This window comes from Monodon monoceros, unplaced genomic scaffold, assembly GCF_005190385.1.
Source record: "Monodon monoceros isolate NGI ecotype Baffin Bay Population unplaced genomic scaffold, NGI_Narwhal_1 Super_Scaffold_19, whole genome shotgun sequence".
In the NCBI taxonomy this organism is placed as follows: Eukaryota; Metazoa; Chordata; class Mammalia; order Artiodactyla; family Monodontidae; genus Monodon; species Monodon monoceros.
In genome coordinates this window covers 64,101,500-64,115,629 of record NW_021703775.1, presented here as the reverse complement: position 1 = coordinate 64,115,629, position 14,130 = coordinate 64,101,500, and the positions used below count along the sequence as shown (strand labels likewise).

The 14,130-nt window shown below is 43.7% G+C and overlaps 1 protein-coding gene across 1 annotated transcript in view; it reads right to left on the bottom strand.

Moving 5' to 3' along the window:
• The window catches only part of CAPN13 (calpain 13), a 274,099-nt gene that overhangs the window by 252,591 nt on the left and 7,378 nt on the right, over positions 1-14,130 (bottom strand). The window contains 3 exon segments of the mRNA XM_029232828.1: positions 1,766-1,899; positions 7,723-7,838; positions 8,676-8,754. Of these exon segments, the coding sequence (XP_029088661.1) occupies positions 1,766-1,899; positions 7,723-7,838; positions 8,676-8,754 (329 nt within the window).

The window sequence follows — 14,130 nt, the reverse complement described above, 5'->3', positions numbered from 1 at the left end:
AGCCTCAGTTTCCTCATCTTTCAAAGAAGGTAGGGTTTGATCCTGACAGAGGCTCCGTCTAGCTCTGATGTGCTGTAATTCTATTTGATTTCCTCCTGCATTCTATAACCCCCTTCTTTGGATGGAGGGCAAAGCTTTTAAATAGCTTTGGAGTTTGAAACATTTTCTCCTGCACTAGATTTCTTCAGGCAGTGGAATGTGGATTCTGGGTCCAGTTTCCCATTTCTTTTCAAGCTGAATGATTGCTTTAGGTCAGCTGTTAACAAAATCGGGTCAAAGTCATCACTTCATCTGCGAGCTTTCTAATTCTCCAAGTGAACTGCCATGCTCCCCCCTTTCAATAAGGAAAAAAAAGAGGCCCTGGAGCGGTGAGCACTGAATCCACCCCAGAAAGATAATGGCAGTGTTTGCATAAGTAGCTTAGAAGTGAATTAACCTCCCCAAACATATGGATTGCTTCATACACCTCGCTTGTTTTCTGGGCTTCATTCTCAAATGCTAACGACCAGCTCTTCCTGACACTGGAAATGAGCAACAGCTTTAGTTTTGCACAAGCTGGCTCAAAAGAAAGAATGCACGAAAAGAGCCCTTGAGATGTGCCTCCAGAAGGACAAGGACTGGGGTAGTCTGTGGGGTCGTAACCACTCCTCAGGGCCCAGGATTGGATGGGGCGGGGTCTTCAGTCTTGCCAAATGATGTCACTTGATCAAACGACCAAAAACCTCAGTAGACTCAGGTTAATCGCTTACACCTGCCGTCACTTCACTATTCAGAGCCCTGGCTTCCCCATTTGTCATTATGAGGCATTGGTTAGGAAGATCTTTGGGGAACCTGATTCCAGGACACTCTCCACTATTCATTTTTCTCCTGAAATGTGTGGTCCCCTGACCTTTTGTCTCCTAGCATTGACTTCCAGCTCTGATGTGTCCCTCACTTGTGTGGGTCTTGATGACAGAGACCTCTCACACACACACATACTCTTGCACACCCCGACTGAGCCAGCGTGAGCGTCTCTCCCAGTGCCCAGCACAGTGCCTGGATTATGATTAAATGCACCATACACAGCTGTTGAATAAAAGCAACCCAAATTGTCTAAGTGAAACAGGTGACCTGGGGAGTTTATAAGTCCTCGAGCTTGTTAACACCAGAAGGTAGTCCCTGACTCATGGTGTTTGGACCATATAATAATAAGCAGCTCCCGCCCTGCCCCCCAGTCATAAATGCAATCTCACGGTAGCCACACCAGGTCCCCAAGTGTCCCGCCCGGGTCACTGCTCAAATCACTCCCCCCCTCATATCTCCTCTCTCTTTTCTGAAATCCTACCCATCCTTCAAGGCCTTGCTCAATGCCACCTCCTCTGTGCAGTCCCAGCTGAGTCTCTGTGAGTCAGAACTGCTGTCTCTCTCCTCTGCCCCTCTCAGCAGACTTTGAACATGATACTACATTTTATTGGGGCCCGTACACCAGCCCTTACAGTAATACCGTTGTCAGTGCCTATTTCTGTCCAGCTCTGCCCTGCCCACCCCTCACCATGTGTCTCTGGGTCCCTCCTCTGGCTCCAACTGAGCCTTGCGCACAGTGATTATTTATAGAGGATGCCCAGCGAGGTGGCAAAGGCTCTGAAGCTCCCAGGGGCATCGCTTGCATTGAGCAGAGCTGCCAAAAGTCTTAGCGCCGGCTGGTGGGGAGCGTCAGTCAGGGCAAGTGGCTGGGCAGGCAGGGCCAGCATCCAGGCCCTGGGCAGGGGGACGGGCCCATCCTTACTTGGCGTAGGCTTTCTCCAGCAGGCTCGGCCAAAACTCTTGTTTGTTGTAAGGATTAACAAAGAAGTACTCATTGTTCAGGACAGGTAGGTGATCGTCAATCACCACTTCCACCCACTGGCCACACTGCCAGAACTGGAGGAGAGAGAGAGGAATATACGCCTTAGTAGAGCTGGGGCAGGAGGGAGGTGCTGGCCCCCCCGACCCAGGTCAAAAGATAACCACCTTCGCCACTTAACCACCACAGTGCAACAAGGAAGTCTATCCAGACCAAAATCCCAGCCCAGGTTGGCGGACGGGGGACCGGACTGTCATCTCCACTGACAGGTGAGTCACAGATCAAGTTAATCAAGGAAAATACAGCAGGGAGGAAGGAGTCTTGGGCTCCAGCTGGACTTTGTGGCTGACTCCTGCCTCACTTTGGCAAGTCCTTTGTGAGATTCAGGCGCACTGAGGACTCTCCGGGGACGTCTTGTATACAAAATGGCAGTAGGGGGAGCAGGTGCTGAGTAGCAAAGGAGAATGGGAGCTATAGAGTGTTGTGATGGGGAAGGAGAGCCTTTAGGGAGCTGAAGGCTTGAGAGAGGAGGCAGGATTCCAGCAGGTGGCGAGGCGCAGGGAAGGCATCCCAGATGCGGCGGCGACAGTGCGGGCGGAAGCCTAGGGGCCGAACGGTGAGGTTGCTCGGGAGGACTGAGCAGTTACAGCCTCACCCTGGCCCTCCTCTCCTCACGTCCAGCTGTCTTTGCCAGCAGAGCAGCCGCCATGAAGCGCGCTGGCACCGTTGCTGCTAAGCGTGCAAATGAACCAGGTGCTCCTCTCCAAAACAGAGTGGTTCAGTCTTCAGCATTCAACTCTTAATGGTTCACCCGGGGGCACTGCCAAACGAGGATAATTCATAACAAAGCCAGCTTTCTGGAGTTGGTTTGCTGGTCTCTGGATCAGCAACAGGGCTTCTGGCTTCAGGCCTGAGTCTTGACAAGATTCAGGCAAGCCTCCGATAGCTGGGCTTGGAGTAAAGCTGGGTGGATGCAATCCATCATCTACTCGGTGGTGACAGGGAGACTTGCCCACAGCTGGATGTCCCAGATGCTGGGCTTTTGCATACACATGAGGATGCACTTTCGAAGCAGGGAGGGAGACCAAGACAGAGATGTCAGTGGAGACAAAACAAAGAAGATGTCCTCGCAGTCTTTAATGAACCAGTACACTGGAGCTGGTGTTGCCCCAGCTGCGGATCTGCATCCCGACCGCAGTAAGATGCACAGGAGGGCGAGGCTGGGAGCCAACAGGGATGCTATTACAGTGAGATTGTGAAACCTGTCTGAAGCATCAAGGAAGCTAACTCTAGCTCCTTGAAGGAGGATACTAGACGGACAGACCCATCTGGATTTGGGGTTTAATTGGATAGCAAAATGTAGTAGGTGGTATCCAGTCAGTGGAACCGTGCTCCAGTCCTGGTTTTGTTTTTTTGTCCTGAGCAATAGATAACTGGATAAGACACTTAATTCTCTGTGATTCAGTTTCCTCATCTGTCAAATGGTGGTAAGAGTAAGAGCTACCTCCTACTGTGATGGGATCAGGTGAGTGTGTGAAGGTGAGATCACAGGTTTGAAAGTAAGAACTGTTTCTCGACAGGCTTTTCGTTCAGCACTTAGGTTAGTGCCTGGCACACAGTAGGCCATAAAGAATGAGTGAGTCCTGGCTTGAACGAGATCCTCTTGTTGGTTCTACCCTCACTCACATCTTCCCACACCAGTAATGCTGACCAGACTTGTTCTCCCTATACAAAGGGAACCTCAGATAAGATCATCGTTCCCAAAAAGGATGAAAATGGCCTGACTGGTGGTCAAGAATGAGGCCATCGATCTGTGTTTCCTGGTTCACTGCTCTGGGTGAGGAGGGCTGGCACCTGGAAAATGTCTGTGCCCTTCAAGAAGCTGGCTGGTGCCACTGAGCCAGTACCCAAGTGTCTGAGGGAAACCAGAAGTGTTTTGGGCAAAGCATCCAAGTTGCCCAGGCACTGGGCCCTTTCCAGAGAAGAGTGCCCAAGCTCAGAATGATGAGATGTACAGAGGTCAGCATTTGTAGCTATTGCTGGGGAACTGTGGGACTATCTTCACCACCCGGAAGGGCAAAGCATGTCCAGCCTGGGCCTCAGTTTGTCCTAACTACCTGTCACCCCACCAACACTTGCGCCCCTGAGGTGAGCCCAGACACAGCTAAACACTGCACCCTCTGGCTAACTCCTCAGTGTGACCCTTGGACCAGCAACATCAGCATCAACTGGGAGCTTGTTAGAAGACACAGCATGCAAATAATTGGACTTCAGGAAGACAGAACAGGATAAAGGAGGACACCCAGAAAAAATGGAGGGAAACAGCTGAGCAGAAAAAGGAGACAGGTCTTCAGAACGAAAGTGCTCACTGAATTCCAGGCAAGATTAATCTTGCCTGGAATTCATGCATCTGGACATTTCTAGAGAAATTTCTGAACCAAGGAGAGAGATCGCCTCATATAAACTTGCAATTTGAGAGAATATGTTGCATACAAGGCCAAGAGAATAGATTAGCATTGGATTTTTCTTCTGCAACATTGGGGAAGGTACAAGACAATGGAGAAATGTTTACAGATTCTTGAGGAAAAGGAATGTAATCCAAAAATCCTAAACCCAACCGAAATATTGTTCTTAAGTAAGAGCAAATGAAAAATACTCATGTAATCTGAGGAAACTATTCAAGGAACTACTCCTACCAAATGTGGATGAAATTAGAACAAAAATCTTAAGAAGAAATGAAGGCTGAAAGAAACAATGGTGAGTAATGAGTTTTGAATATGCTTTGGACAAGAAATATACTGGTAACATAGTGAAAATGAAATTGATAGTGAAAGGATGAGCAACGATATAATAGGGAAATGTAAGTAACAAGAAGCTGGAGTAGCAATGTGAATATCGGATAAAGAGGAATTCAAGTTCAGAAGCATTAAATATAGCAAAGAGGGATATTGTGTAAGCTTTACTGCAACGACTGGAGAGCAAGAACATAAATATTTGGGCACCAAAGAATAGAGCAGGAAAAGTATAAAACCAGAACATGAGGAACCCTCCAAACTATAACTTTGGGGAAGAACTTTAACTCACTTCTTTTAGAATATGTCAAATCAAATAGACAAAAATAAGCCAAGATAGAAGAGATAATTGCAGATTATACAATCTGCAAATCAGAGAGCTTGATTCCATATATCATGGATATATTATCATGGATAATATATACTCTTCTCATATGTCCATGAAGCATCTATAAAAACTGTTGTGGGGGCTTCCCTGGTGGCGCAGTGGTTGAGAGTCCGCTTGCCGATGCAGGCGACACGGGTTTGTGCCCCGGTCCGGGAAGATCCCACATGCCGTGGAGCAGCTGGGCCCGTGAGCCACGGCCGCTGAGCCTGCGCGTCCGGAGCCTGTGCTCCGCAACGGGAGAGGCCACAACAGTGAAAGGCCCGCGTACCGCAAAAAAAAACAAAAACAAAAACAAAAACTGTTGTGGACCTGGCCATGAATAAAACTTCAATAATTTCCCCAAATGTGAGAGTTTATGAATTATATTCTCTGACCATCATCTAATAAGTCTAAAATTCTACAGCCAAGAGATGATTCCCTATAAAACTTAATCAAAACTAAAAACATCATAAAAAAGGTAAAAACATATTAACTTAAAATTAATAAAAGACAGTTGATATTAAAATCGATGGATACAGAAAAGATCTGAGAAGGAAAATTTTAGCCTTAAATCTTTTATCATGAAGAAAAAAAGAAAGAATATTAAGTGTATAGTTTCAGAAAACAAAAAACCAATAAAATTGACCAGGAGAAAGTAAATGGGAATTAATAAAAATAAATTGAAATTAATTATATGGAAATCAAAACCCTAAAAGAAAAAGAATAGAAAGAACAATGAAAATTGAAAGTTGAGTCATTCAAAAACTAATACAGTAGCTTGGCTGGATTAAGAAGAGCTGGATTAAGAAAAAAAGGAAAAATAAAAATATAGTTTAGGGATTAATAAAGTTGACTTAATCACAAATTAGAAGAAATAAATTTTCAGAGAATTATATAAGCAACTTTGGTGCAATAAATTTGGAACTACAGAAGAAACAGTTGGTTCTCTTGGCAAAATGTAAATTTCAAGAATTAACTCTAGAAGAAATAAGAGGCCCAAGCAGATCAACAGCTATTGAACACATCAGAAGAGTTTAAGAAATCATATTTAAAAAGGAGATAGAGGGGCTTCCCTGGTGGCGCAGTGGTTGGGCGTCCGCCTTCCGATGCGGGGGACATGGCTTCGTGTCCCGGTCTGGGAGGATCCCGCGTGCCACGGAGCGGCTGGGCCCGTGAGCCACGGCTGCTGGGCCTGTGTGTCCGGAGCCCGTGCTCTGCAACGGGAGAGGCCACAGCGGTGGGAGGCCCACGTACCGCAAAAAAATAAAAATAAAAATTAAATAAATAAAAAGGAGATAGGTCCAGACGATTTAACTATTGCCTATTTTACTTTTAAAGAACAGATAATCAATGATTAACAGCCATTATACAAATTATTTCAGATCAAAGTAAATCTCAATAGGTTCATATTAAAAAGCAAGCATAACTCCATAGTAAAAACAACAAACAATGGGAAGCCAATTCTACATGTGATACAGATGTAAAAATTCTAATAAAATTTTTAGCAAATTTAATCTAACAGTGGATTAAAAGAAGGACAAACCAGGAAAGTATGTCACTAAAACCAAGAGACAGCAGGATTTTGCTCGTCACTCTTATTCGAAATTGCAACCTTCTAATTAATGCAACAAGGCAAAAGAGCAAAATAAGCTCTATAAATATTAAAAGAAGAGACAAAATTATCTTTGTGGATAATATTAGATAACTAAAAAAAAAATCCAGACACTACTAAAGAAAAAAATTAGAACTAATAAAAAGAATTTGGTAAGGTGGCTAGATACAACTTAATATAAAACAAGGAATAGCTTTCCTCTTTTTAGCAACGTCTAGTTAGAAAAATCATTCATATTAGCTACAAACTTGTAAAATATCTGAGAATACATTTACCAAGATGGCTATAGCATGAATATCAAAACATAACTATAACATTTTACTGAAGGGCATAAAACTAGTTCCAAATAAATGGAAAGATATACTGTCATTTTGGAAAGGAATAACTACAGTAATAAAAGTTTGATTTTTCCAAATTAACACATAAATTTAATGCTGCTCTATTCTGCATCACAGTGGCTTTTCTTTTCTTTTCTTTTTTTTTTCGATACGCGGGCCTCTCACCGTTGTGGCCTCTCCCGTTGCGGAGCACAGGCTCCGGACCCGCAGGCTCAGCAGCCATGGTTCACGGGCCCAGCCGCTCCGCGGCATGCGGGATCCTCTCGGACTGGGGCACGAACCCGTGTCCCCTGCATCGGCAGGCGGACTCCCAACCACTGTGCCACCAGGGAAGCCCGGCTTTTCTTTTTAAATAGACACATGATTTAAAAATTCTCATAGAAGAATAAATGTGCAAGAATCACCAAGATAAAATATTTTTGGGGCAAGCATAATGAATAATGAAGGAGAACCTATGCCACCAGATATTACAACTCACTCTAAAACTACTGTAATCAAAATAACCAGATATGGCACAGGAATAGACAGACAAAATCTCAATGATGTACACGGTTCTTGATGAATGGCTCTTCTCTTTTGCTGATTGTTTCTGTCGTTCTTTATATTTACATGAAAACATTTTAACTCTCATCCTCCCTATGTGTCGTCAGATCACGAGCCAACACAGAGTAACTAACACATAAGTGGCTTTTCCACATCTCGGGCTGCCAGACCAACAGAACTTTCACGACGGTCGCCTTCCTGTGCTCACAGAGAATCCCATTTAAGGAGCATCCCAGCAGCACACTTACCGGAAAATGGAAAATCCCTGTATATTGGTATGAAAAGCTTTGGTCCATTAGGATCTTCTGCAGGTGCTGTGGGTTCTGTGTCAAGGAGCCCAGTGCTGCCAGGAACCAGCAATCTCCTGGGAGGGGACATAAGCCATGAGAGCTGCCTGGCGCAGCTGGAAGCCCCATCCCATGTACTGCGCAGAGTCAGCATACCTCCTTCTGAATAATGCATTTTTTTCTGTCTGAGAGAGGAGAACCAGAAGAAAGATTCACTGGGTTCAGTTCCAAGCAAAATAGAGAAGGTGATGGTAGTGGTTATGGAGATAGTGGTAGTGGTGAAAGGGGTGATGGGGGTAGAGGTGGTGATGGGGGGGTGGTGGTGATGATGGGAGTGATGGGGTGGGGGTGGTGATAGGAGTGATGGGGTGGGGGTGGTGATGGGGTGGAGTAGTGATGAGGTGGAGGTGATGGGGATGGGAGTGATGGGGGTGGAGGTGGTGATGGGGTGGAGTAGTGATGGGGTGGTGGTGGTGGTGACAGGAGTGATGGGGGTGGTGGTGGTGATTGGAGTGATGGGAGGGTGGTGGTGATGGGAGTAATGGTTTTACCGAAATAGCACATACAAAGTATCTAGCACAGCCTTGCAGAAGTTCAATTAACGTTTGCTTCCCTGATGCTTCTCTCTACTCAGTGCTCAGATTAAACTCTGTGTCTATTTGCTCCTTTTCTTTGATAATTGCTCTCCCCAAAGGGCTCTGCACACACGCTACTGAGCCGACTTCCAGGCCGAGGGTCTGGGTGTGAGCAGTCCGTCCACAGCAACACCGAGGGTGCCAGCCTTGCCTCCTCAGAAGATGGGGCAGCATTCTGGGGGTCTAGGTGGGCACTGCTCTTGACCCCCCCTACTCTGAGGCTGACTTTGGGCAGCCTGCGTCAATCCAGGGCTGGGAAGGAAGAGGTTGAGTTCTTACCTGCCTCCCCCTGTTGGATGTCGAAACTGCTCACATCTTCCAGGATGAAGTGAGGCTCTGATTTACCCTTCAATAAATCCTTAGAAAAGAGGGAGAAAAGCCATGAGCATCTTTCATTCCTCTATCTCCCAGTGTGCTACCCAAGACATCACTCTCTTTGTCTTTGAGGGGTAGAAGTTACTTCTTTAAACAGGTGTTTAAAATATGAGGTAGGAAAGCTGCCCTCATTCTTCAGGTTTTATTGCTAACAGCAAGGCAGATGTCAAAAGGGTGTATATGTAACTGACCAAAAAGGCAATAAATGCATAAGCAATCTGTGCCAAGAGATAAGGACTCAGGATCCTTACATCAAATGATCAGCCATCCTGGTACCAACAGCACTGTTTCATTAGGAGTTTATAAACAACCAAAAAAGAAGAGGATGCATTTATTAGAGGAAACTTTTATAAGCATAACCACGCCTTCCTTGTGAAATGTCATCTCTCAGAAGTCAGTGTAGACATTCTGAGCTCCAGGTTCAAGTCCAGCCATGTGCTGTACAGGACAGAGGATGTGCATTATTCAGGGCTTTGCCCACTCCCTGGCTAACACACAGACGGATTCTGGAAGACCCCAAGCAGCCTCTAGGTTTTCCTGCTACCAGGAGCCCACAGGATTATTCTGAGCATCCTCTCTGTGCATCTCTTCCTGGATTTCCATTGTGTGGATTTGTATAATTTGGTAACTGTTCCTGTATCATTCCTTTTCACATTGACAAATAAGTCCCCAGAGAGCAGGGCGGCAAAGTAGATTCATCTACTCAACAGCCATGAACGTGTGGAGTCCTGTATCTTGTGAGATCTGTCAGCCCTTCGTATACTGCCGGCCAGTTTCCTGGTGGAGCCGCCAAGGGGAAAACAAAGGTGTGCGTGTCTGCAAACAAGTCAGCCAGCCCACCTCACCAGGCCTCCTCCCACCATCTTCTCTGCACATAACCAGCCCTCTCTGATGGCCAGGGCAGGGCGCTCAGGCTCAGGCCCTTGCGATGGAGGCATCCAGCTGACCCTATGCCCTACCCCTGGCTGCTCAGAACCTGGGGTCTCTCCCAACACCAGCAGGAAGGGCAGCTCTCCACAGGGCCCTGGAGGGAGCAACTCTCCCAGTGTCAAAGCAACTTGGGGCACTTCAGTGGCTTTAGCTGTCCCCTCACCTTCTACTGGAAAAGGGAACTCAAGGTCTCAGTGGAGGCTAGCTGGAGATCCTCCACTCAGGGATTAAAGAAGAGGGTGGAGGCCATCAGGTTTTTGGATGGGGTAAAAAAGACAGTGTCGCTCGCTTTCTAGACCCAGCACAGCTGCAGCTTCTTCGTCGTTTACCCCTGGTTTACCCCCATGATGGACAGAGGAGGGGTAGGTGTGCTGAGAGTGACTGAACCGAGCCTGGTGTGGAATCCTGCCTGCATTGTTCCCTGGGTGACCTTGAGCAACTTTCTTTACTTTGCTGAACCTCAGTTTCTTCATACGTAAAGTGGGAGTCAAATGAGAAAGTCATTGGTGCCCTGGCTGCTGTTACCTAACCCTCACCGAGGACTAGATGCTTCATTCACAGTGGTCTCCCGACAGAGTTGCAAAGCAGGCGTCTGCATTTTACAAAGGTGGAAGGATGTGAAATACTGAGTGTAGCATCAGACAAGGGACCTGTTCAATAAATATTGATTCCCTGTTTCTGTAATATTTGCAAAATTAAAAAGACCACACTCATGGATAAACCCAGCATCTCAAATGCATTCCTTATAAAACGAGAGAGAGCTGAATGGATACAAAAACAAGACCCATATATATGCTGTCTACAAGAGACCCACTTCAGACCTAGAGACACATACAGACTGAAAGTAAGGGGATGGAAAAAGATATTCCATGCAAATGGAAACCAAAAGAAAGCTGGAGTAGCAATTTTCATATCAGACAAAATAGACTTTAAAATAAGGACTATTAGAAGAGACAAAGAAGGACACTACATAACGATCAAGGGATCGATCCAAGAAGAAGATACAACAATTGTAAATATTTATGCATCCAACATAGGAGCACCTCAATACATAAGGCAAATACTAACAGCCATAAAAGGGGAAATCAACAGTAACACATTCATAGTAGGGCACTTTAACACCCCACTTTCACCAATGGACAGATCATCCAAAATGAAAATGAATAAGGAAACACAAGCTTTAAATGATACATTAAACAAGATGGACTTAATTGATATTTATAGGACACTCCATCCAAAAACAACAGAATACACATTTTTCTCAAGTGCTCATGGAACATTCTCCAGGATAGATCATATCTTGGGTCACAAATCAAGCCTTGGTAAATTTAAGAAAATTGAAATTGTATCAAGTATCTTTTCCAACCACAACACCATGAGACTAGATATCAATTACAGAAAAAGATCTGGAAAAAATACAAACACATGGAGGCTAAACAATACACTTAATAACAAAGTGATCAATGAAGAAATCAAAGAGGAAATCAAAAAATACCTAGAGAAACAAATGACAATGGAGACACAACGACCCAAAACCTATGGGATGCAGCAAAAGCAGTTCTAAGAGGGAAGTTTATAGCAATACAAGCCCACCTTAAGAAGCAGGAAACAACTCGAATAAACAACCTAACCTTGCACCTAAAGCAATTACAGAAAGAAGAACAAAAAAACCCCAAAGCTAGCAGAAGGAAAGAAATCATTAAAATCAGATCAGAAATAAATGAAAAAGAAAGGAAGGAAACAATAGCAAAGATCAATAAAACTAAAAGCTGGTTCTTTGAGTAGATAAACAAAATAGATAAACCATTAGCCAGACACATCAAGAAAAAAAGGGAGAAGACTCAAATCAATAGAATTAGAAATGAAAAAGGAGAAGTAACAACTGACACTACAGAAATACAAAAGATCATGAGAGATTACTACAAGCAACTCTATGCCAATAAAATGGACAACCTGGAAGAAATGGACAAATTCTTAGAAATGCACAACCTGCCAAGACTGAATCAGGAAGAAATAGAAAATATGAACAGACCAATCACAAGCACTGAAATTGAAACTGTGACTAAAAATCTTCCAACAAACAAAAGCCCAGGACCAGATGGCTTCACAGGTGAATTCTATCAAACATTTAGAGAAGAGCTAACACTTATCCTTCTCAAACTCTTCCAAAATATAGCAGAGGAAGGAACACTCCCAAATTCCTTCTATGAGGCCACCATCACCTTGATACCAAAACCAGACAAGGATGTCACAAAGAAAGAAAACTATAGGCCAATATCACTGATGAACATAGATGCAAAAATCCTCAACAAAATACTAGCAAACAGAATCCAACAGCACATTAAAAGGATCATAAACCATGATCAAGTGGGGTTTATTCCAGGAATGCAAGGATTCTTCAATATACGCAAATCAATCAATGTGATACACCATATTAACAAACTGAAGGAGAAAAACCATATGATCATCTCAATAGATGCAGAGAAAGCTTTCGACAAAATTCAACACCTATTTATGACAAAAATCCTCCAGAAAGTAGGCACAGAGGGAACTTTCCTCAACATAATAAAGGCCATACATGACAAGCCCACAGCCAACATCATCCTTAATGGTGAAAAACTGAAAGCATTTCCACTAAGATCAGGAACAAGACCAGGCTGCGCACTCTCACCACTCTTATTCAACATAGTTCTGGAAGTTTTAGCCACAGCAATCAGAGAAGAAAAGGAAATAAAAGGAATCCAAATCGGAAAAGAAAAAGTAAAGCTGTCACTGTCTGCAGATGACATGATACTATACACAGAGAATCCTAAAGATGCTACCAGAAGACTACTAGAGCTAATCAATGAATTTGGTAAAGTAGCAGGATACAAAATTAATGCACAGAAATCTCTGGCATTCCTATACACTAATGATGAAAAATCTGAAAGTGAAATCAAGAAAACACTCCCATTTACCACTGCAACAAAAAGAATAAAATATCTAGGAATAAACCTACCTAAGGAGACAAAAGATCTGTATGCAGAAAATGATAAGACACTGATGAAAGAAATTAAAGATGATACAAATAGATGGAGAGATATACCATGTTCTTGGATTGGAAGAATCAACATTGTGAAAATGACTCTACTACCCAAAGCAATCTATAGATTCAATGCAATCCCTATCAAACTACCACTGGCATTTTTCACAGAACTAGAACAAAATATTTCGCAATTTGTATGGAAACACAAAAGACCCCGAATAGCCAAAGCAATCTTGAGAATGAAAAACGGATCTGGAGGAATCAGGCTCCCGGACTTCAGACTATACTACAAAGCTACAGTAATAAAGACAGTATGGTACTGGCACAAAAACAGAAAGATAGATCAATGGAACAGGATAGAAAGCCCAGAGATAAACCCACGCAAATATGGTCACCTTATCTTTGATAAAGGAGGCAGGAATGTACAGTGGAGAAAGGACAGCCTCTTCAATAAGTGGTGCTGGGAAAACTGGACAGGTACATGTAAAAGTATGAGATTAGATCACTCCCTAACACCATACACAAAAATAAGCTCAAAATGGATTAAAGACCTAAATGTAAGGACAGAAACTATCAAACTCTTAGAGGAAAACATAGGCAGAACACTCTATGACATAAATCACAGCAAGATCCTTTTGACCCACCTCCTAGAGAAATGGAAATAAAAACAAAAATAAACAAATGGGACCTAATGAAACTTCAAAGCTTTTGCACAGCAAAGGAAACCATAAACAAGACCAAAAGACAACCCTCAGAATGGGAGAAAATATTTGCAAATGAAGCAACTGACAAAGGATTAATCTCCAAAATTTACAAGCAGCTCATGCAGCTCAATAACAAAAAAACAAACAACCCAATCCAGAAATGGGCAGAAGACCTAAATGGACATTTCTCCAAAGAAGATATACACACTGCCAACAAACACATGAAAGAATGCTCAACATCATTAATCATTAGAGAAATGCAAATCAAAACTACAATGAGATATCATCTCACACCAGTCAGAATGGCCATCATCAAAAAATCTAGAAACAATAAATGCTGGAGAGGGTGTGGAGAAAAGGGAACACTCTTGCACTGCTGGTGGGAATGTGAATTGGTTCAGCCACTATGGAGCACAGTATGGAGGTTCCTTAAAAAACTACAAATAGAACTACCGTATGATCCAGCAACCCCACTAGTGGGCATATACCCTGAGAAAACCATAATTCAAAAAGAGTCATGTACCAAAATGTTCATTGCAGCTCTATTTACAATAGCCCGGAGATGGAAACAACCTAAGTGCCCATCATCGGATGAATGGATAAAGATGTGGCACATATATACTATGGAATATTACTCAGCCATAAAAGGAAATGAAATTGAGTTATTTGTAGTGAGGTGGATGGACCTAGAGTCTGTTAT